Raw genomic sequence first — 21,481 nt, 5'->3', positions numbered from 1 at the left:
AGCTGCCCAAGGATCTTTGGCCAGCCCCTTGACATCGGTGGGCTGATTTCATCATCGCGCGAGCTGATGATGTTCGAAGGTGAGGCCGGCAGCCTGGCAGACAGAGTTGATTTGTTATATATTAGTATGGGCGGTGAAGGTAAATCTGCCTGTGACCCAGAGATGTCTGGCCGTGGTGCAACACTTCACCTGGGGTCTTTGGGTGAAACCCGGAGAGTTCCATGGTATGCTCTAACCTGCAGAGTGCAAGTTCCATATTTGGTACGTAGCTGGCAGAAAAAACAATGGCATAGGTACCCTCCCTATGTCAACCTTCCCTAAATGTAATTAGAGCAATTACATTTAGGAAAATTGGCCAGGTCCATGACAATGGAAAATGTAAAACCTCCGACACTCAAGTGTTTTTTTTTTTTTTTTAACAAGGCGTTCAAATAGGTCATCAACTCACAGGGGTTGGAGCTTCATAATGTATAGTAAAGTTGATAAATTGGAACTTTAACACTCCTGAAAACTCTTACCAACTTCCACTTTCCAGTGAATATAGTGAATATAACCCCCAGAGCATTGTATTTTAGGAGCATATGTCTGTAAATATTTTAGTACTGTACTACTTTTCTGTATCCTCTATTATCTAATTTTAGCAATGGGTGGTTGTTTACTTTTTAAATGCAATCCCCACTGCATACCTTCTGGTTAAAATAAAATTAAAAAACCCTAAACAAGAAAACTATCATTCTTTAAAAAAGCAATACATACTCTACAAAACATAATTTATTATTATTTATTTGCACTGGAAATTTGAAACTAGCCACAGATGATGTGTTTTCATCTTTCATTTATTTCTAACTACTCCTGAGTGGATGTGTAGTTCCTTACAATTTGAGCAATTCTCTGGTATGAAAAGCAATTTCTTTGGCTGTCCATAAGGAATAGACTGCAGCTAGTGCAGTACTTTTAATTTAATGACTAATCTTAATAAACCTGCAAAGTGAAGTGTCATGTTTCCACAATGAATTTAGTTATATTTTTAATTTAATTATCTGACTTTACTTAGTAGTAAGGTGCTATTATAGGTGTATTTGATATTTATATTAGATATGTGCAAATGGGCCATTGAACTTCAGGGAACAAATTATGTTCCCTACCCATTCGGTTCAGACAAAAATTTTTAATTTGGGAACAAAATACGTTGCCCAGTCCCTATATTCACTCTCATTCATTCTCTTACTCACTCTTTACACTCTCATTCTCGTTCACTCTCTCAAGCTCTAAATGTTTCCTTACCTTCTTTGCCAACCACTTCTACTTCTTCTTTCACTTCTTGTTCTTCAGCTTCTCTCTATTTTCTCTCTATCATTCTTCATCTCTCTTTCTATTAGAGGATCGGGGTGAAGAAGTCACTGGAAACCCGCCATTTTGGCAGACGTTAGCACTAGGGTATGTCCGTGGAGATGAAGACTAAGATAGAAGAGAGAAGATGAAAGAGAGATATCAGTATTTTTTATAGCTGAAGATTATTATTTCCTAGATTTGACATGTACTGTAAGCGAAATAGAAAGTATACACTAAAATCCACTTGTTTTTTTAATCATGAATATATATAGCATGAAGGATTGATTGACGCCTAAGGAGGCCCCTGCAGGTGACCCATAGAGTCACTTGCACGACCCTTTAACTTGGCCTGTCTCTCCTCTCCAAGGGTTAACGGGAGCAGAAATCCGTAGGTTCGCCATCAGGAGTTCCGTTCTCGTTAACCCCTGCGATGCTACATTGGGAAGGGACCAGGGAGGTTAGTAAACGAAGACGTGTCTTCGCCTTCGTATATGTTTTGCTGCCACCATGTTCGTATGTTCGGTATTCGGGCTGAACAACGAAAACGCACCCTTCGTGTTCGTTTTCATGTTCCACCGAATACGAATGCACAAGTCTAGACTTAATTAAATTAGATGAATGGTCAAGAGTGTGGCAGCCAAGTTTAATGTTGATAAAATAATCCACTTGGGACATAAAAATTGTTATGGTTGATGGGGTCTTTAGTTTTAATTTAGGGGCAGTTATGGTTGATGGGGTCTTTAGGGTCCCATAAACACCCCTTCTGCTCCACGGGAGGTTTCTGTCCTCCCTGAGCTTGCCTTAGGACACCTGCATTACGGTTTGACAGGTGTACTGCTCAAACACCCTGCTTGTGCCATCTTTGCCTTTCTCAAACCTTTCTATGAAATACACACTTATACAGTCACAAATCATTCAAACAATTCATCCACACATTAATTAATCCATTCACATAATTTATCCACACATTAATTCATATTCACTCATTCACACAATCCATCCATATGTTAATTAATTAATTCTCTCACTAATTCACACAATTCATCCACACATTAATTCATTCTCTCACTCATTCACACAAGTCATTAGAACACATTGCTCATTCTTACTCTTTATTGTGATATTTTTACTACCCCCCTTTCTACCTCTCCACTCTTTTCACTATCTATCCCCTCCTTTCTCACTACCCCCCCCCCTCTCCCCCTTCTCACTATCTCCCACCTTTTTAAATTCACTTAACCTGCTGAAGTCCTGTGATGGGAGTGTGAGACCTCTGTCTCAATGCTCTGCTGCGGTAGGCTTCACTGCTGAGCGCCGGGATATATTCCAGCGCTCAGCATGCAGTGCTGGCACCAAGACAGAGGCCTCACGCTCCCACCACTGCAGTCACGGCAGCTCCGAGGCGGGTGGTGGCACGGTGCAGAGGACACAAAGGGGCCCTGAGCGGTTGCTGAAAACGTTTTCATGAGCCCCTCTCCTCCTTCATGCATACAATGAATCTCAATGAAATATAATGAAAAAAACAAACCTTAAAAATGTATGAAATTAAATACCGGTAATTTGACATTCTTGAAAATAAATCATCATTTTTAGTACTCATGCAATTACAAGCATTGTTCTTCTAATGGACACAAAAGGCTTCTTGCGTCATACCCACATATAATCTGTTAAGTGTATGGTAATGTACTTCAAAAATGTTCTTTTATTCAGTACTTAATTGCTGTTTCCAAGTTCAATTAACAACAAAGTGGTTTAGTTCACTACTCATTAAGCTAGTATTTGGTGTGTTAAAAATAGATAGTCAAAGGTGGAAAAAACACAAACACATATGTAAATTCGTAGTCTCTCTCGCTTCCTTTACATCAAAGAAACTCATTACTTGGTCCTGCCATTTTGCTTATCCTAAAGGGACACCCTAGTGTCCAATGCAGCTTCACCAACAAAAAGTGCATTGTAAAATACTGTGCACGTATTTTCAGATGCATTCTTAAGCAGGTTAAAAATCAAATAATGGTACTTTCCTTTACGAAAAGCTGCAGTGCACTTCCCCTAAGTGCTCCAACTGAAGTCAGAGGAAGCAGAGCCGGCCTTAGGTGTTCTGGCGCCCTGTGCGGACTACTCGTCTGGCGCCCCCCCATCCCACAAAAAAGAAAGGAATCAAAACTTGTAACAAAACCCCAATCACTATATACTACGCCAAACATTGATGTGGTGTAGGCCTACCACTTCATTGTCTGGCTTAGTAGTAGGGATGCACCGAAACGAATTCTGGACTGAAACCAAAAGTGCAGCATTTACCTGGCCGAAACCGAATATGACCCCCCCCACACACCATAACACATAACAAAACAATTAAATAACAATATATATACCGTATTGGCTCGGATATAGGCCGCCCCCGTATATAGGCCGCACCCTAAAAGTTTGGTGCTTTTTTAAAGAAAAAGTTTTTTTTCTTTAAAAAAGCACCAAAAAAAACATGCTGCCACTGTCCTCCCCCCCGAGATATGCTGCCACTGTCCTCCCCCCCGAGATATGCTGCCACTGTCCTCCCTCCCCGCGATACGCTGCCACTGTCCTCCCTCCCCGCGATACGCTGCCGCTGTCCTCCCTCCCCGCGATCCGCTGCCCTCCCTCCCCGAGATCCGCTGCCCTCCCTCCCCGAGATCCGCTGCCCTCCCTCCCCGAGATCCGCTGCCCTCCCTCCCCGAGATCCGCTGTCCTCCCTCCCCGCGATACGCTGCCGCTGTCCTCCTCTGCCCCCCTCCTCGACTTACCGGAGCAGACTCCCGGGTGTCTTCAGGGCCGGCGAGGGACATCTACGCAATACGCGTATGCAACTTCCGGTACCGTTACCAGAAGTTGCATTTGCGTATTGCGTAAATGTCTCCCGCCGGCCCCGCAAGACACCCGGGAGTCTGCTCCGGTAAGTCGGGGGTGGACAGAGGTAAAACGCTTAGATAACCTCCCGTGCCGGCACCCCCCCCCGTGGGAAGTGCTGGCAGGGGAGGCTGTCTGAGCGTATCGGGGAGAAGGATGCAGGTCCCCTGCACCGCTGCGGGGGATCTGTATCTTAACCCCGCTGCCTGCCCGGCGCCCGGGACTGCATGTCCCGGGCGTCGGGCGCTAGACCCCGAATATAGGCCGCACCCCCACTTTAAAAACTTAAAGTGGGGGAAAAAAGTGCGGCCTATATTCGAGCCAATACGGTATATATATATATATATATATATGATTAACAGCAATCACATTCTTATCATGCCCGCAGATTCCAGGATGTACTCGTAGACTACTTGGCATGATAGGAGTATGATTGCCCTATGTACCCCGTCTCACTCCATTCTCCCTATCTACCCCCTCCTAACTATCTACCCTCTCCCTCTTTGAAGTTCACTTACCTTTCAGAAGTCCTGCGGTGAGGGTGCAAGGCCTCTGCCTCCCAGCTCTGCCACTGTATGGAACAGTATAGAGTGATGGGAGTTATGATGTACTTTAGAGCATAATTATATAATGAAAAATACATTGGAAATGGTACAGCATAACACCCATCACTCTCACACCCTTACCAATCCACACACATACACCAATCCACACATATACACCAATCCACACATACACCAATCCACACATATACATCAAACCACACATATATACTAATCCACACATATACCAAACCACACATATATAACAAACCACACATATATACCAAACCACACATATATACTAATCCACACATATACACCAATCCACTCTCACTATCACTCTATGCTTTCCTACCTTTCCTCTTTCAGTTTCTTTGCCTCCTCTTCGCTCTTCTTCTTAGTTCTTCTGTCTTCTCTTCTTCCGGGTCAGAGGGCACGGAGACCGGTGGGCGCGGCTTCAGTGCTGTGCGCCGGGATCTGACAGCAAACCCCGGCGCACAGCAGCTGTTGCCGCGGGGATCACAAGGGAGCGGTATCGGAGGTCTGTTAAAGACCTCCGATACTGCTCCCTTGCGAGCCTGCTCCTCCAGCGGCGGACATTACTGTCCGTCTCTGGAGGGGTGCCGGGTGCCCCCATACTGGCGGCAGCGGCAGTGGCGTCGGACCGCGCTGCGGCGGCGGCGGACCCCGCGGCGGCGCCCCCTGGAGTGTGGCGCCCTGTGCGGTCGCACAGGTCGCACACCCCAAAGGCCGGCCCTGAGAGGAAGCGCTCTCTCTTCATGCATATGGGTGGGTCACATTACACACTTCCCCCAGAGCTCTCATTGAGCCAGTCGTGGAGCTGATTGGCAGTGAGTATACTTTGTGGGCACAGACTGAACACGTCTCCTCCATATAAGTGTCTGGAGGGATTCTCTCTTTCCCTGTCCCCCCAGCTATTATGCAAAATATGCTAAATATGCATTAAATTGAAGATGGCTGGAATGTCCGTTTGAAGATGTTATTCTGTATAGACATTAAATATATTCTACACAGATAGAACTAAGTAAATCAGGCATTTCATTATTTTCTCTTAAGGTTTACGCTCATAAACCCTTTATTGTCATGTTTTTTTCTCTCTTAAGACAATAAAGGGTTCATAGCAACAAAAAAATATATAAATGAGGCAAACCTTTAATTAATTAACGAACATTTTCTGGGACATTGGATAGTGCTATAAATGATGTTTCTAATTCTATGCGTAGTTACAAAAAAGTGTTACATTAAACAATGTAGGTAGAACATCATCTTTTACCCCTTAACATCCAATGATGTTCCAGGCATGTCATGGAAAAAACTGTCAGTTAACGACCAATCACGTGCCTGACAAGTCATGGAATTAAATAAGCGTAGAAAGTGATCTAAGATAGCTTCACTTAAACAGTGTAGCCTTGATGTCGAGGCATTCGGCAACACCAAGAACTTTAGAAAGGGCCCCATGTGGCCCCTCCCCGGGGCGTCAATGTACACCATACATAATATGACAGTGGACATCTGATTTAAAGGCATTCAGTGCCACCGAAAACCCACCCCAGGACGCACTGTGACCGCTCCAGACAGAGGTCACAAGTCCCATTGTGAGAGACTTTGCATCTCACAAGATGGCGGCGTCCATTAAAAAATAAACAAGTTTCCAAGAGGGTCTCTTGACATGGAAAGAGTTAAAATACTAGCATTTAAAAAACCCATGAAGTGTCTAGTTTAAAAAAAATTATGATCTGATGGGATAAATTAAATTGACGGGGTTCAAAGATGTCCCAAATAGGCCATGGGACCAGATGTCAAAATGAAAAGAAAAAATGTGCACTTCTGAAATGGGTGGTTTCCCTGTACTCAGGAGATGTTGCTGAACACATATTGGGTGTTTGACAGTGACATATAACAGGAGCTATAAATTCATACCCAAAGCCCAATGTGTGTGAAAAAAACACAATATTTGACAAAGGCTGGTGGTAGAATTAGAGCATAGAAAGAGTTAAAATACCACCATTTGAAATACTCTGGGGTGTCTAGTTTTCAGAAATATATGGTTTGATCGAGGTAAATTGAATTAGCTAGCTTGAAATAGACATGGGGCAGAATGACCAGTTGTCAAAGTTGAAAAATGCGCACTTTCCAAATGTGTGTTTTACCTCCCAAATATCCCAGTATTACAAATGCATCATTTGAAAAAAAACAATACATAAGTTATTGAAAAAATACATCCAATATAGTCATATGCTTAGTTTTTGCTGCATGCATAAACTTCTTTGATCAAAATAGCATTATAAAGCGGTGCCTCTACTAATTCCACCTTTGACCCTTGTTTCAAAGGATAGACACCCAGTTCCAATGTATTGAAGAAGCTGCTGTTATAATAGATTACTTTCAGTAAAACTGAAAACTGTGTGGTCCAATGAATTTCTTTCAGGGACAAGGTCCAAGTAGAAAAGGTTGGTGCACTGTGTTAATCTGGCGAAAAAGTATTCTGAGAGATATCTTAATTGGCATGAGGACTTCTGTGTTTATTTGAAGCAGTGTTCTGCATAGCAGATCTAAAGATGAAGAATTTTGCTGTCTAATGAGGGTATTACTGTTTGATCTTCTGTATATATATCTATAAATATTTAAGAACCCTGAAAACACAAAAGAAAAGCAGGTGTACAAACCACAATATTCCTTTGATCTTGCTTATTTGTTTGATACTAATAATCTTGAAATATCTGATCTTTTCATACAATGAGTAAATATAATTAGATCTTATTTTGGCCATTTTGATCACACAGTTATGTTTTTGGATGGGATTACTAAATTCACTAACTCTGCTGATTGTTTATACATCATAAAATTAGAAGAAACTGTTAGAATTGATAATTTAGAATTAAATTTGAATATAATTGCCTTTTTTTGCATGTTCCCCAAAAAGATAAACATTACAAATAACAACACTTACCGATACTTACCAAAGATTATTTTATATTTTACATACATCATGAATTTTAAAGAACTGTTTTGTCAATAGTATCACATTAATAAAATGTCTACAACTCATACACTACTAGGCATCCCACTCACTGTGTGTCAAGAACCGTACATCTCACATGTCATTTCAGTTTGTTATAACACAATGTTAGAGATAGAATATCCCCCAAAGCTAAAGTATATGAGCAAGTCGGATACAGAACTAGGATAATTCCCACCTAAGGGCTAGATTGATGTTGGGGGCTTCTTGGCTAAGGTCACTTTACTAACTTTGTGGAATGAAGGTCTTATTCTGGTCTTATTATGGAGAGGCTGTAGCAGATATTACAGAATGTAACCCAGTCCTGTTAAAAGAGATTGTGGAGATGGTTTATCTGGCGCATCTGGTGGTGTTGCCCAAAAATACCTATTTTTAGAAGAAGTATTCCCTCTAATACAAAAAGTTTTTGAGGTTCCACTTCTTTGAGAATTACAAATAGCCCCTTTTGGTAATGTTGCTCCCATGATTCCCTCACCTATATAATACAAATTATTGGGTTATACACCGATCAGCCATAACATTACAGGTGAAGTGAATAGCACTGAATAGAAGTCTAGGTGTATACATATGTACCAACGGTCACCATGGCATTGTTTTTGTGTATGTCTTTAGTGGTCTAAAGGGGTTAACGTCCCACAAAAGCATCCCCAAAGAAGATCCCTGCCTTCTCTGTGGTCTGCTAATTCTCTCCATTTATTGGCTGAAATCAATGGGAGCCCTTTCCATTTATGCTCATTAGGGGGGTGGGGAAAGCAAACATTAATTTGCATAAAGTAATTAATTTGTATTAATTACAACCTACCTGCAAATCACAGTTTAGGTGAAAGTGGCTTTTGTTTTGTACATTCAAGTCAAGTATTTCTGAAAAATTAGTACAGAGTTGCCACCTTAACTATTTAATGAAACTGTTGAATTCTACAGTCCGCAGCCTGAGAAGCACCAGTCAGCAGTATGTAGAATTCATATAATGCGTTCAATGTGTACAAAGGGTATGGGTTTTACATACTGCTGGGCTGCATTTGTCAGATTGACCTGCACCGTGTAGAATTAATAGTCATCACTCAGCCGCTGGTTGACAGCTCCATGCTATGAGAGGGGGCGTTGATATTAGTAATGAGATTTTCTCTTATCTTAGATTGGTATCATTTTAGGATTTAGTGTTAGGTATTCTCCCATCACTGGTGATGTTTTAACATTATTCTTTCATATGGTCTTGATTTTAGTGTTTTTTCTTTGGGTTTGATAGCTCCCAGGGTTGGTGCAAGGATTTTTCCCACCCTAAGCAAAACATAATTTTGCCGCCCCCTGGCTCCACCCTCACTTGCCCCTCCCCTTTTGCAGGCACCTACTTTGCCCTTAGGTGGCGCCGGCCCTGCCCATAGTGACCACAAGTCGCCTCCAATAAAAGTGACCGCGAGCCGCGCTTCTAATGAATGACCGCGGCCGGCGGTTCGCAGCTGCAGGCGCCCCATCCAAGTAGGGGGCGGCAGCAGCCGGCCCTGATAGCTCCATAGACAGAATGGATGCTGCAGTGTGACACCACTGTCTGGATATGCCCAGCAGCGCATATCCAGATGGCGGCTGCACTTATGTCATCAAGAGGCCACTGGCCAAGGTAGCAACACCACCTAAACATTATACACTAGTGAATATATTTTACAGCATTTTTGTAACAATTACTTTGTTTAATTAGATTTTTTTTTCAATTCCAGGTCATCGCTGTCTTTCTCTTATACAATAGTTAGTAACTGTAGATGTCTCGCCCATAAATTCCAGTTTTTATTACCACGAGGCTACAGACTAAGTCTACACAAGAAAGCGGTGGTCCACCTGCAGACATCATGATATCACTGTGTAGTCTAAGGGTGATGTGAGTCAACAGGTGCAAATATCCATGATTCACAGGCCCAAATGGAGAGCTCCAATACTGTGATTATTTTACTCGTTTGCTTTTAAGTTATTATTCAATCAATAATTGTAATTGAAAAGGCTTTATTCTGCTTAAATGGAATGCCAAGCCACATAGCAAAACCTTTGAGGACAGTGCGGCAACTATCAAAACAAGTGTAACATAAGCTAGAACATACTCACACTTTATTCACACTTTAGTGAATAGATTGATGTGCTGCCAGCACCTGTTAGGCCGCTGGCTATCGGTGCCCCCAAACTCACCTGGCTGCACTCCACTTAAGTGTAAAAATGTAGCATGCTGACAAGCATATCCAGCCATCGGCTGCACCTACATCATCAGGGGGCCACTGGACTTAAAGTGCCAGGGCCGCCTCGTGGTCCCTAGTCCGGCCATGGCCGCCAGACAGCATGTAAAATTCAGACGCTAGTTCGCTTTGTGTCACTGCATCCCACATAATGTAGAATCCACTTCTCAAATTCACATTCTCAGGTGTTAAATTCTAATCTCTATTTGCCAATTTTATCCACAGACTTTAATAAAGTCGCTGAAGCCCCAAAGTGCTTCTGATATTATTATATATCTGCAAAGATGGACACGACTTAGCGCCCCTACTGTTCTTGGGGTCCTCACTTCGGCTGCATCCCACCTGAGGATCAGAGATATTCTTGTATAGTTTGGACACAGCTTTGAATTTTGAAGCATGCTAAGTAGTTCGATTTCAAAGTACCAGCACTCACACAGCTCCAGATATAACACTGGCGGACTACAAGCTGTTTAAGAAACAAATCATTACATTCTATGGCTAGATGCACACTGCATACTTATATGCTATCGCCCCCACCCTTTACTGGCTCTTTAAACAATTCAGACAGACTGGTAATTTATCATGCTATTCATCATAGATCACACAAAATCTATTGGCTACTTATGCAGATTCTTCTATCATACACAGAAAAAAAAGAGCAAGATTTTATTTTCTCCCTTCTTTTAATCTTTGGTGTTCCTACACTCAGGGAGGAGGGATGATGTCATGGTGGGAGGGAATGATAGGTGGAGGGGGGGGAGAGCACTGGTTGGTTTGAGTGACTGGTGAGAAGCAGCATTGTGTGCTGTGTAAGGAGGTGTGCTCTGTCCAGCAGTCTGATGCTGGTTATGGAAGCATGTACTGAGAAGAAGCACTGGACAGAGACATCGCAGCATTGCTGAGGTCTACAGCTGCTTTCCACTTGGGCTGTCTGCTGAAACAAAGCTTGTTCTTGTCTTACAACCACTAACTGCTGCTGGCACATTCACTAGCCAGGGAGGCAGAACTCAGAAGACAAGGCTTGGCTATAAATCTTCATTTCTAAGACACTCACATCTGCTAAAGTTTGAAATGGCCCTAATTATGGAACCAGTGAGTAAGTGGTCTCCAAGTCAAGTAGTGGACTGGATGAAAGGTAATAAGGATAACTGAATAATCTATTTTTTTCTGGTTTTCTTTTAACCTCTTCTGATTATGAAGCCAATGAATAATATCTTCAGTGATGAAAAAGCAGTATGTTGTGGTTTAGTTTGTTAAGGAGGTAGCTGGCATGTTCCAGTTGGTAAAGGATTTAGCATTCCTTCTGTCATTCCTCAGCAGCTGTCAAACAGGTGCCAAGATCAGGGCACTCATGCTTGTGTGTATTATAATGTCCATCAAACGCAGTTTTCATAACTGTGTTTGTGGTTGTAAACTTATTAATATGTGAATCTATTAAAGCAAAACCTTACCATCTTTTGCAAGTGCTCAGGGTTTCACTACATGCATTGAATCCATATGTGAAGTTGCTACTGAATACTGTAAGCCAGTGATCTGTCTCTGGATATTTGATCTTGGCGTAGATGCTGTAAGGATCTATGATCACCTGTTTATTTTTTATCTTATAACCACTTGGGTTGATTTGTTTTTATTTTGTCTTGGGAGTCTCAATCATTTGTGACAATGTGCATTAATCAATCTAATGCTGTTCCTGGTGCTTTGTGAAAAATAGGTCAGTGTATCAATTAAATGTCATTATGTTCCCTATGTGGGTGAAAGGGTTAATGTAACTAATTAAGATTAACGTAAAATAAGTGCCTCCTCCTTGCTCTTAATATCAGATTGATTTATGAGAGACTTGAAGCAAGGAATACTATTAATCAGCTTGACTGTCAGTTTGATCATATTAAATTAATTATTTATTATTAGTAGCTATAATATTATTTTAATAAAATTGTTCTTTTTGATGGATTATGTAGTGCTTAGGTGGCAGGAGACATGGATACATAGCCCTAACCTTATGTTGTGGGAGATTGAGTGCTAGAGGGAGTGTTGATTATTGAATGCATTGCTCTAAGTGAAGGGTTAATTATTCAAACATGAATTTCCTACCAAATGTGCGTGCTAATTTCAGTGTTAAGCAGGTACTCAAATGCAATGTGTGATATCGATGATTAATGAATGGAAAACCAGTTTTCTTGGTTGGATTCAACAATGCCTTGTGCAAGACAGGCTTGTGCCACATCTACTAATCATTGCTTATATAGGATTGCATCCAGGTGCTCCTTTACTGGGATGTATTTGTTGATTATCAGAACACATTCAAAGGGGTTAAATCCAGCTTTTGGGATGGTATTTCACTTATGTTAAATTGTGAGCTTTATTCTAAACAGCGTAGGGGCATAATAAGAAATTACATATATATATATATATATATATATATATATATATATATATATATATATATTGAATAAAATGTTTTTTGTAGAGTGAGGAATGCTCTGTTTTTAGTTGTGTGTGCAATGCACAGTAAATTAACAGACTACACTTAACGCTTGCCCACTAAATTGGAGTTAAATCCAAATTGTGTTGAAGACTAAACAGAATACACTTAGCATCATTTTCGCAGTATCTGATTATTCCCATCTGATTCTTAGAAGGGCACTGACCTGGCAACCAAATGGTTAAACCACGCTGTCCAGATAATATATTTAATTTCTAGGTGGACTAAAAACCTGTCTGTCCATCTCCTTTTAACTTTCAATTAAGGAGTGAGAGCGCGGTTAAACTCCTTATCTAATGTAGAAATCATCCAGCTTTACTCCCTTGACAGAATAAATAGCATATCTCTTTTATACCAATGGATTGCTTACCACACAGCAATTTTTCATGCGCTGTCACATTCCTAAAGTACTGTGTGGCTTCCCTATGACTGGAGTGTTTAAGTTGTGGTTCAGTACCTCATTTATATACCAACAACATTTCTGCATTTAGAGGGTTGCGATTTCTCCATATGATAGATGGCACTGGTGAGAATAGGACATTCTGCATACTTCCTACATTTATACTGTCCAGACACAATTGATTGCAAATCACAGTGAGGTGCTGTCTTTTTTTGTCCCCCATAAGAACAGTAATCGCTGAGTATAGTCATTTATTTGAGTGTGAATAATTTTCTTAGCTGATTTGATCTTTCTCCACACTTATGCATAAATGTTGTAGATGTGGTACCCGTAGGTGCAATTGGCTTACTTAATATACTAAGCTTTTTTGTGACCTGATTGATATCACAAGGCTTTCAGTCTAAACAAGGCACCATCCCTACTGAACCATGTCCTTTTATCTGGGGTCTCCTTGAGTGTTGAGGTTGGGTGCTGGACACTGGGTTGACTCAATATTACTGAGTATGTTTGTCAATAGCAGTCCGAATGGAGGTGCTTCTCTTGCACCATGTTTTGTGTTCACAACCCAGAGGCTCAGCTGCAAGGAATCTTCCAAAGCATTACTGTAGTTGCATGACAGCTGGACATATACTTGTTGGGTATTGTGTTCAATAGTCTTTTAGGAATAAAGAAATAAGCTTTTGATAAGGTTACATTTTACAGTCTTCTGCTACTCTTCTATGTGAAGTATACCATTAACCTTTTTTCAAATTAACAAAACCCATAAAAAGAAACCCAGATGATTAAACGCACATCACGTGTTGCATAACATAAGATACTCCAAGTCATGTTACCTTCAGTATTAAGAAAACATTTTAACCCAACAATAATTCTAGTAATTACTTAGTCTTGATGAAATGACGATAGAGGGAATGAGGGACAGATCTGCTAATTATTTTAGGAACCAGTGACTTACACATTTTTTTCTTAATTAATGCAGTCTTCCCATTAAAAGAATGGCATATCCCTCAGGTGTGCTACATCCTGACTTTTGTTATGTGGCAGGTAACTGAAACTCTCAGTGGGGTCCCATAACATGTATTATCCTGTGGTAGCAGTAAGGAGGCCTTGGTGGACCCCTATCACCAGTTCCACCAGCGTATAAGTGTAACTGCGTATGTATACATGTGTGTAAGGATGTAAGTATATGTAAGGATGTTAGTGTGTGTGTGTAAGTATGCTATAGTGTGTGTGTGTGTTCATGTGTTTTAGTATGTGTAATATTAGCTTATATTAGTGTGTGTTTGTGAGCATATGATGTTAGCTTGTGTGTCTGTTACTGTATGTGTGAGTGTGTAACGGTATGCTAATGCATGGTGTTAGCATGAGTGTATATGTGTGTTAGTATGTAGTGTTAGCATGTATGAATGTGGGGGGGTGATGGCGTATGGCGTTGGAGTGTCATGGGTAAGCCTAGAGTTACTGTGATCGGCGAGAAGAGGAGCAGAACGAATGTTTGTTAGTGTACAGTGGTAGAGTAAGTGGGGGTTAGAGCGAGTTTGCGTCAGTATGTAGCCGTAAAGCTTGTACTGGCCTCCAAGATTTCTGATGGTTGGTGATTTAATTAAATTAATCTAATATATGTGTACAATAAAAAGGAGTCCATCAAAACTGTATCATTCTGAGAAAATAATCCCTCATAATAATGTTTGCCTCATTGGACTACTCTATTCTCAACAATGTAGTTAATCAAAATGTATTGGTTCCTTTTGAGCATCCTTTTTGGAATGCTTTGTGGTACAATAGGAATTAAACTTTAATGTTTTTTTTTTTTACACATAACTGGAAGAGTTCTGTCACGTTTATATAAAATGTGTTAATTTGTTGTCCAAGCTAGCAGTCTCTTCTTTACCTTAAGATGTTTTTTTTTCCTTCTCTGACATTTGATCCTCTCCCCTCTGTCAATGCCTATGTAAGAAGGTAATACGATTATCACTGTTTAGTGATATTACAGACTGCAACTGTAGGGATTTTGAAGACATCCACTTGAAAAATCTTTTTTTGCAGTAACATTATTGACAAATGACATATTTAGCAAGTTGACATCACGTTATTTTTCATGTCTAAATACTATTAAATGAATACGGTATAATGAAATAGGTTATTAAGTGGGCTAGGTTCAATGAAATACCAATCATTGTCCAGTTAAAGGAACATACAAGCCATCCTATAAGCTTTTAATGTATGTGATAACTGGAAGGTGGTGTCCCTTTTGCATATGCCGAACACATCTGCTATCACGTGTTATAACTACCATCAGTCAGCTCCTGCTCGGCAAATGCTACAAGGGGTCTGACGGGACCCCTGTGCGCATGCGTGGAAAGCACTCTAATTTCAGTAGGAGTGCTTTCCTGCAACTAATTGGCTACTACAGGTGGTGAAAAATAGAGCACGTAGGGAGTGTTCTGCTGTTTTTGTGCAGGTCAAATAAATATAAAAGTACATTAATATGTAATTATTCCTTTAAATTATGGCTCATTTTCAAGTTATGTATTGATCAAAATAAACTTTACACAATGTTTTAAATCACCATGGTTAAAATTATGATAGCTTCCACACTCAGATGTCACATTTTAGAAGACTGTGGCTGCAGTGCTTTCCAATGATTACAAAAAGCTGGGTGTGGAAGGTCATGATGAAACGCTCATTTTCGTGAAAAAGTAATGATGTGGATGAAGAATTGCCTTCCCATCATCTGTGTTGATGGTGATTTTGCTATTTTTATCCATTTTTTTCCAGAGCTTTATAACATTATGATCATATCCACCTACATCCACCAGACATTCTGAGCTTCTAGAAAAAAGGGACAGGGAAGAAGAGCGAGATTTCAGCCCCAGAAGAGGGACACTTGGGAGGATTGTAGTTGTTCAGTTGCTGCCACAGCTTCTTCCTCTATCAATCAATTTGCCCCGCAGGCTTAAACGGTTTTCCTCCAAAATACATATTAGCTCTGAAGTAGATGAGATTTTGGCCAGACTGCACAAACAAAGCTGCTTTTTGAGTTCTTAAGGCTTTTCATAAGATTTGGCTACATGTAGAAATGGGCAAAGAATTATTTAAATTGCCTGAAAGGCAGCTTTGATTAATCTGTATTGCACATTCTCACAGCTGTTTCAGGGCATTATAGACCATTTCATACTCATAGGGACAATGTTCTCAGGCATTAGTGTAAGCCAGCGAGATCGCGGAGTAGTATTCTAGATTTCATTATTGTTTGCAGAGTACTTATGTTCCTTTTTTTTTTAAACTCCACGCTGACTCCACTCCAAAGTAATTGAACTTTATGTACATTTCTTGTTCTGTGGCTACTTTCAAAAATATATATATATAACGAAAACACAAGTTTCTGCCACACAAGTCCCCATTTAGTGCATAGTACATATATATCTACTAAAGGGAGTGGTCCAGCACTAGCCAAGCTAGAACCCAGGCTTGGCTCATACAACTATGTGTGAGTCGAGGCAGACGTTGTAAGAAAAGCCTTCTCATTTCAGGACCATACTGAGGTTCTGGACTTTCAACAGACTTGCACTAATTATAATACACGGATACATACACACACATATACATATATACACACACATACACGCATCCTTTACATTGTTGTTTTCATCTATCAGATACCATGGTATCGCTCCAGGAGTGAACGCAGCTGCTTACTTAGGGTTTTATAAACTGACTTATGTGGTTTACTACAGGAGATCTTGGATGCATTATTTATTGAAACCGAGGGATTTATGCCCTAAATGAAGGACATTGTGGGAAATGAAGTTATTCAGTGTGAGTGTTCAGTTTCTTAGGCAAAATATGTTTGTTGCCTTTAGCATTTTAAAATAACCTTTTAGCACAAGTTAAATAGATATGCCTATCTAGGGAGTTTAAAGTAGGCCCGCAACAGAAAAGGGGCATCTCTGTATATTGCAAATTAGATAACAGTGATGTAAAATGTATTGAATGAAAAACTACTGAGTTTGTAACATTAACAAATACTGATGTAATATGTCAGTGCATTCATGACGCTGCCAAAATCATTCTATTGTGGAACTTGAATGGCTGCTGAATATCAGGGTAATTCATGGGCTAGATAAATCATTTGTGACTTTAAACTTTGGCTGTTGTGTGTGTGTGTGTGTCTGTGTATATATATATATATGAGAACCTTGCTTAAAATACAGCCTGTATCTAAGCATAGCCAGCAGCTCTAATTATTGTAGTGAATATTTCATTTTCTTCCATTGAAACATAAAATCTGACAGGAAATGTTACCCATGTGGCCTGCAGAGCCTGCCAATTTTACCAAAATAATATAAATGCATGGAGATTACTTAAAATGTACTTTCTTTCTCTCGTGTACCTCTGATTTGTTTACTTAAAACTAGAATAATACATTTTATCGGTTGCTTCTCCCATTAAAATGTATTTAATCAAGGCCTTTTTTTCTTTTGTTTATATAACCATGGACACAATAGACTTTATATTTCAATGAATAATACATGTGTGTGTCTAAAATGCAAACTATAAAACTAGAATATAAAAAATTGGTACACTTGCCAGGACTTTGGACTTGGAGAGATCAGGGATAACCATTTAGGAAAAACAGAGCTCTACCATAGTTGTGAGTGGTGGCCGGTTGAATTATGATGTCAAGTGATGCGATATCAAATTGAGCCCTTGCACGTTACTATTTCAGTGAGCTGCATGTCTCCCTCATAGCTGCTTGAATTTGACTGCTATGAAGTAATTTGCATACCATTAACATTCTCATTCTGACTTGCTTTACTTGAGTCCACTTTCATTAATGTTTAGAGCGTTTCTTAATCCAAAAAACCATCGCTATGTACCAGGTCAAAATAGGAAACCAAAGCTACCCCTTAAAATCATACCTCTTGATTTGCTTAGTACAGTCTCAGTTTTTGGGCATTCTCACTCTGTCCCACTGAGTTGTTTCACTGTAGGTATCCAGAGTAGGATAGCTTCGTTAGGGTGAGGGATATTGATAGAGGTGAGACCTGGAGCAGGACCATCTACCTAACTTACCTGTCCATCCTCCACACTATTGAAGCAAGAAAACTGAATATGATATTGTCATATTGTCGCACCTCATCATCATTTGGGTGAGAGTCCTGGAAGTTGTACTCCACAAGGATTCATGCCCACATTTTTTCTTCAAGTGTGGTTATGTCGGATTTTATTTATTTATTTAAGGGGGTGGAGGGAACTTTGAAAGGCGACACCTGTTACATAACTATATCTGATCCCTGCATCTTTGCAGGTTTTGGGCAGTTGTTCCTGCATTCAGACAAGCTGACCTAACAATGGATCGGCTTTTTACCTTGCAGGCGCTTTATTTCATTATTTCCTCCAAATTGTCACAATGGATAACTAGCATCTACACTAAGCTGTCAGTTACATAGGTTTATTCCTGCACTTAGGCAGGGATCTGACTTTTTGGCTGTAGTATACACTACTGCTTGGCCACTGATCTGATCAGCAGTGTCTTCCATTCTCTGACAGTCCCTTGTTCAATCTTAAATATGATGGCTCCATGTACAGCAGCTTGATCTCATAATGCCTAGAGAAGTTGATGAGTTGATATCCTATGCTTAGCTGAAAATTATATTTAGTGAACGGACAACAGCCGTTCATATATTGCCTCATGTGCTGCATTTACTGGACCTGTATATCTCACAAGTGTTTGTTTTTAGATTTCAAATGTCTGTGGTATACTAGTTTCATATATTAACCATTTTTTTTTCTTTTTATTATGACAGCCAGATTTCTTAACCTCAGGGTTCTAAGATTTTATCAACTGTTTCTAAGCATACGAATATACATCATTCAATTACACACTGCCTAGTAATCGGATCCCTGGGCAGGCAGACCGCAGATAAACCTTATTCTCATTTCCTAATGTCACGCCGCAATAGCTTAAATCATAAATGATGGGTTGTCGCACACAATGTGACTGCTTTCTATTAAGGATACTGGAGTTTTGGTTTAGCGCTTGGCTTTCAAGGTGACTAAGCACAGGCCAGCTGCTATTGAAAACTGTCCATACGCGATGTTCATTTATCACAATATGGCAGACTAAGAAATTTTGTGTGCTACCAATTTAGTTTATATGTCATTCAAAATAAAAAGACCTATTTTGATCCTGCTGTATAGATACCTCCAGACCTCCCAAGTATCGCTGTGTAGGAGTGACAGTCCCTCTTTGGGATCCAAAGCAATATGTCACTCCTACCTCATCTGATGTGAGTGTATCATAGTTTTCTACAGACCTGAAAATGCATTTATTATGCAGTCATTAACTCAGGGCAGGACTCTGCACAACTGTTCCTAAGTACCCAAATAAAGAAAGAAAGCGCTTAAAAAAAAAAAAAATTGCTGACATAAATAGCCACAGCCTTGGCCATTGCAGGGGATCTTCATATACTATGCTTACATTTGATCTTAAAATGGAGGTCTAAGTAACTATTTAAAAAAACCCGCTCAGCCCTTGAGCTGTGTCCCCATAATAAGGAGTACTTGAAATGTCGATCATCATCCTTCGCTTGCTCATGCTTTTCAAGAGGCAATCAAAAATTTTACACTAGCTAAAAAATGTTGCTTACATTCTGTTGGACTTGTCCGAGGGCCACCTTACCTGACCAACCAGTCTAGCTTGGCTAAGCATTAGTCATCTTGACCAGTCTTCTGATAATGCTACAGTTCTGCTGCTAGAAACTTGTGCACCTTATTTTGTGTTGATGGGTCACATTTGCAAAGTCAGAGTCTTCCTGCATTAAAACATGTAAACTAATTAAATTGTCCTTTTAGCATCAGTGCTTACAGATTTTATGCCACTTCTAATGTGTATGAAACATCTGTTTAAATCTGCTTTACAATATGTTTTCTTAAGCAGTTACCACTGTTGTGTGCTGCTAGCAAAGGACTGCGGTGTGGTGCTAAACCTTTTCCGCTCTACTGCGAACAGTAAAACAAAGGTGGAATTCCATTTATTCAGAGTATTCAACAATACTATGCATTCTTCTTTACTGTGGCTATCAGGGAATTAATTTGCATTTCAGTAGTGCCTTTAGTGCAGAAAGGAGAAATTTTGCAGATGAGGATACTAGGATTTCAGTGAACAGGGGCATGACTAGAAACTGCAGGGCCCCAGTGTGCAAATGGCAACATGTGACACCTTTGCCCCACACAGCTTCTCAGTGCCATCCTAACCCTCAAACAGCTTATCTGTGCCATAATTGCCCACTTACACATGCTAACACAGACTCTGTCCCACACCACTTACACATTTATTCTCACAAGTACACATACACATTCATGCTATCACACACACTTCCATGACCCCTTACTCTTTTACATAAACATTCATGCTTACAAACATACATACCCCCTTCCGCCCGAACCTCCTTACCCCTCCTCCAGCTTTAGCCCACAGTGTGAGCAACCTGGATTTCCTTGCAAGGTCACACAACGTAACATGACCACACTGTGTTCCTGTCTCCCATTCCCGGTTCAAAATTGTTTAAAAAGGGCCCTTCTAACATGGACTGAGCCAGAACAGAAGGGCCCTTTTTGAACAATTTAGAAACTCATGAGCAGGCAGGAACAAGTGGTTGCGGGGGTCACCTGGGCCCTATAGAGGCACGGGCCCTGTAGCTACACCATTGTGACTGAGTATTTTGAAGAATTATTGGGCAATTTTTTTTTTTTAATTCTATATTTGCTATACTAATCTCACAAATAAGCCCATCTGCTGTTGGATACTGATACCTAGATAGTGAGATGAACGTTTGACAGTAAAGTAATAGACTATAATTATTATTCTCCGTAGCGATCAGGAAGTTAAAGTAGTACGTAATGATCTTATGATGATTTGAAATGAAAGGTGGAACATGAGTTATTCACATCGATCTGATCTAGGCTCTGTGAAATGGAAGGTAGAAAAACCTAATTTTCGAGCAGACTAGAGCTAATTCACATTCACCCGGTTTCAAGATGAAAGCTTATTTGTTCTTGAAATTGAAGCTAGAGGATTATTACTTCACAAAGTCTATCCTGCTGTGTTTTAAGTGATGGTCAGAACCCTGATGTACAGCTAATAACACATTACAAAATTATAAATGGCAAATATTTCAAGAATTAGTCTAAGGAAATGATTTAGTTATACTGCAGGAACAGAAGTTTGACAGTTAAACGGGTGCCTTTCTTTCATATCTAGATGCGTCTTCCCCACTCACTTCTGTCTGGTTGTGCATCTAATATGCTTGTATATATAATCCCACATTTCAAGACTTTAGTCACAAAAGCCACAGTTTGACCTGTGGTTAATGTGTGTGAAACATTATGAGGAGCAAATGCAGGAGTGTTCAGAGAATTTGTCATATCAGGCAGCTTCTGCAAGTGGCTGTGAGTTCAGTCTTTATTAGCATCAGTAGGGCCAAGCAAACCCATTGCCTATTGAAAATGTTATTCATGACATGACATTAACGTTATGACCACTGACCGGTGAAGTGAACAACACTGATAATCTTGTTATCATGG

At 40.3% G+C, this 21,481-nt stretch overlaps 1 protein-coding gene and 1 long non-coding RNA gene across 2 annotated transcripts in view; both read left to right on the top strand.

Moving 5' to 3' along the window:
• LOC128474878 (uncharacterized) overlaps nucleotides 1-21,481 on the top strand; it is a 152,278-nt gene that overhangs the window by 24,403 nt on the left and 106,394 nt on the right. The window lies entirely within an intron of this gene.
• The window catches only part of CNKSR2 (connector enhancer of kinase suppressor of Ras 2), a 116,525-nt gene continuing 105,871 nt past the window's right edge, over nucleotides 10,828-21,481 (top strand). Inside the window, exon 1 of the mRNA XM_053457286.1 lies at nucleotides 10,828-11,145. Coding sequence (XP_053313261.1) covers nucleotides 11,082-11,145 — 64 coding nt within the window. The 5' untranslated portion in view covers nucleotides 10,828-11,081. The remainder of the gene's footprint in view (nucleotides 11,146-21,481) is intronic.

This window comes from Spea bombifrons, chromosome 2 (assembly GCF_027358695.1).
Source record: "Spea bombifrons isolate aSpeBom1 chromosome 2, aSpeBom1.2.pri, whole genome shotgun sequence".
NCBI lineage: Eukaryota > Metazoa > Chordata > Amphibia > Anura > Pelobatidae > Spea > Spea bombifrons.
Note: the sequence above shows the minus strand (reverse complement) of the source record. Positions and strands in the feature narration are given on the sequence as shown.